This window comes from Pteropus alecto, unplaced genomic scaffold, assembly GCF_000325575.1.
Source record: "Pteropus alecto unplaced genomic scaffold, ASM32557v1 scaffold105, whole genome shotgun sequence".
NCBI lineage: Eukaryota > Metazoa > Chordata > Mammalia > Chiroptera > Pteropodidae > Pteropus > Pteropus alecto.
Genome location: NW_006436294.1, coordinates 7,193,805 through 7,195,055, shown reverse-complemented (window position 1 = coordinate 7,195,055; position 1,251 = coordinate 7,193,805). Strand labels below are relative to the sequence as shown.

The 1,251-nt window shown below is 66.7% G+C and overlaps 1 protein-coding gene across 1 annotated transcript in view; it reads left to right on the top strand.

Annotated features, from left to right (window-relative positions):
* Window positions 1-1,251, top strand: part of MROH6 (maestro heat like repeat family member 6) — a 6,478-nt gene that overhangs the window by 4,910 nt on the left and 317 nt on the right. The window contains exons 9-13 of the mRNA XM_025047596.1: window positions 1-99; window positions 327-446; window positions 691-793; window positions 905-970; window positions 1,128-1,238. Of these exons, the coding sequence (XP_024903364.1) occupies window positions 1-99; window positions 327-446; window positions 691-793; window positions 905-970; window positions 1,128-1,238 (499 nt within the window). The remainder of the gene's footprint in view (window positions 100-326; window positions 447-690; window positions 794-904; window positions 971-1,127; window positions 1,239-1,251) is intronic.

Here is a 1,251-nt window from a genome sequence, read left to right as displayed (position 1 = left end):
CTGCGCGTGGGGCTCCGAGGTCCCCTGCGGAAGCTAGTGCTGAAGAGTCTCGTGCCGCTGCTGCTGCGCCTGCACGATCCCAGCCTGGACGCTGCTGAGGTCAGCCGCCCGCCAAGACTGTCCCACCAGTGTCCCCATCCAACCCCACCTGCCCCCACCCCACTGCCTCGCCAGGGACTTCCCCAAGGACCTCGGATGCAGGCATCCTGGGCTCCCATGCTCCCAGGCCTTCTGCCCTGGGCGTCTCCATCCCTCACGCTGGCCACTTCCCGGGCCACCTCCGCCACTTTCTGGACCTCTGATGCAGTTCCCTTCTCCTGTACCAGAGCTCAGAGTGGACCCTGGCCCGCTGTGACCAAGCCCTGAGCTGGAGTCTTCTAGAGGAGATTGTCACTGTGGCCCACTATGACAGCCCCGAGGCCCTAAGCCGCGTCTGCCACCGACTGGTCAGTAGGGGAGGACAGTGTCAGCGATGGGGTGTGGTCAGCTGCCCACTTGGTCCAGTACACACCGGGGCCGCTCCTCCGAAACTGAGTCTCCAAGGCCCTCCCAGCCAAGGTCTAAGACCTCAGGCCCTGGCCCCTTGCTCTGAGGGCTCCTGAGGGACCCTAGCACCTAGGCTCACCTCTGCCACCTCCTCTCCCTATGGGATTGGCCCCCGTGTCCTGCCATGAGCTCTTCTGTCCCCAGGTTCAGTGGTACCCAAGCCATGTGCCCAGCTTCCTGAGCCAGACCCAGGGCTACCTGCAGAGCCCACAGGGCCCCCTGCGCCGGGCAGCCATAGTGCTCATCGGTGAGGCAGTCCGGGTGTCACAGTGTGCCTGTCCCCAGAGCTCTGGGAGCTGGGCCAGCCTCTCCCTGCTGGGGGCGTGGTGCCAGCACACACATGTTTACCTTGGTCCAGGCTTCCTTGTGCATCATACCAGCCCCAGCCACGTCAACCAGGACCTGCTGGACTCCCTGTTCTCTGGTGAGGACCCAAGTCACCAGGGTGTGGGGACCCGGAGAGGCCGTGGATGCCCGGGGTGGAGTGGATGGGAGCGGGTGGGTGGAGGGCCAGGGGTCCCCGGGCGCTTGGCAGTCCTGAGACCTCCCGCCCTGCCTGAGCTGCACCCCCGTCCCCGTAGACCTGGGGCAGCTGCAGAGTGACCCCGAGCCTGCTGTGGTCGCCGCTTCGCAAGTATCCTCCCAGCAGGTGACGCAGCTGGCCCGGGCGCAGGGCCGTGGGCGGGGCCTGCGCCTGCCCCTCCC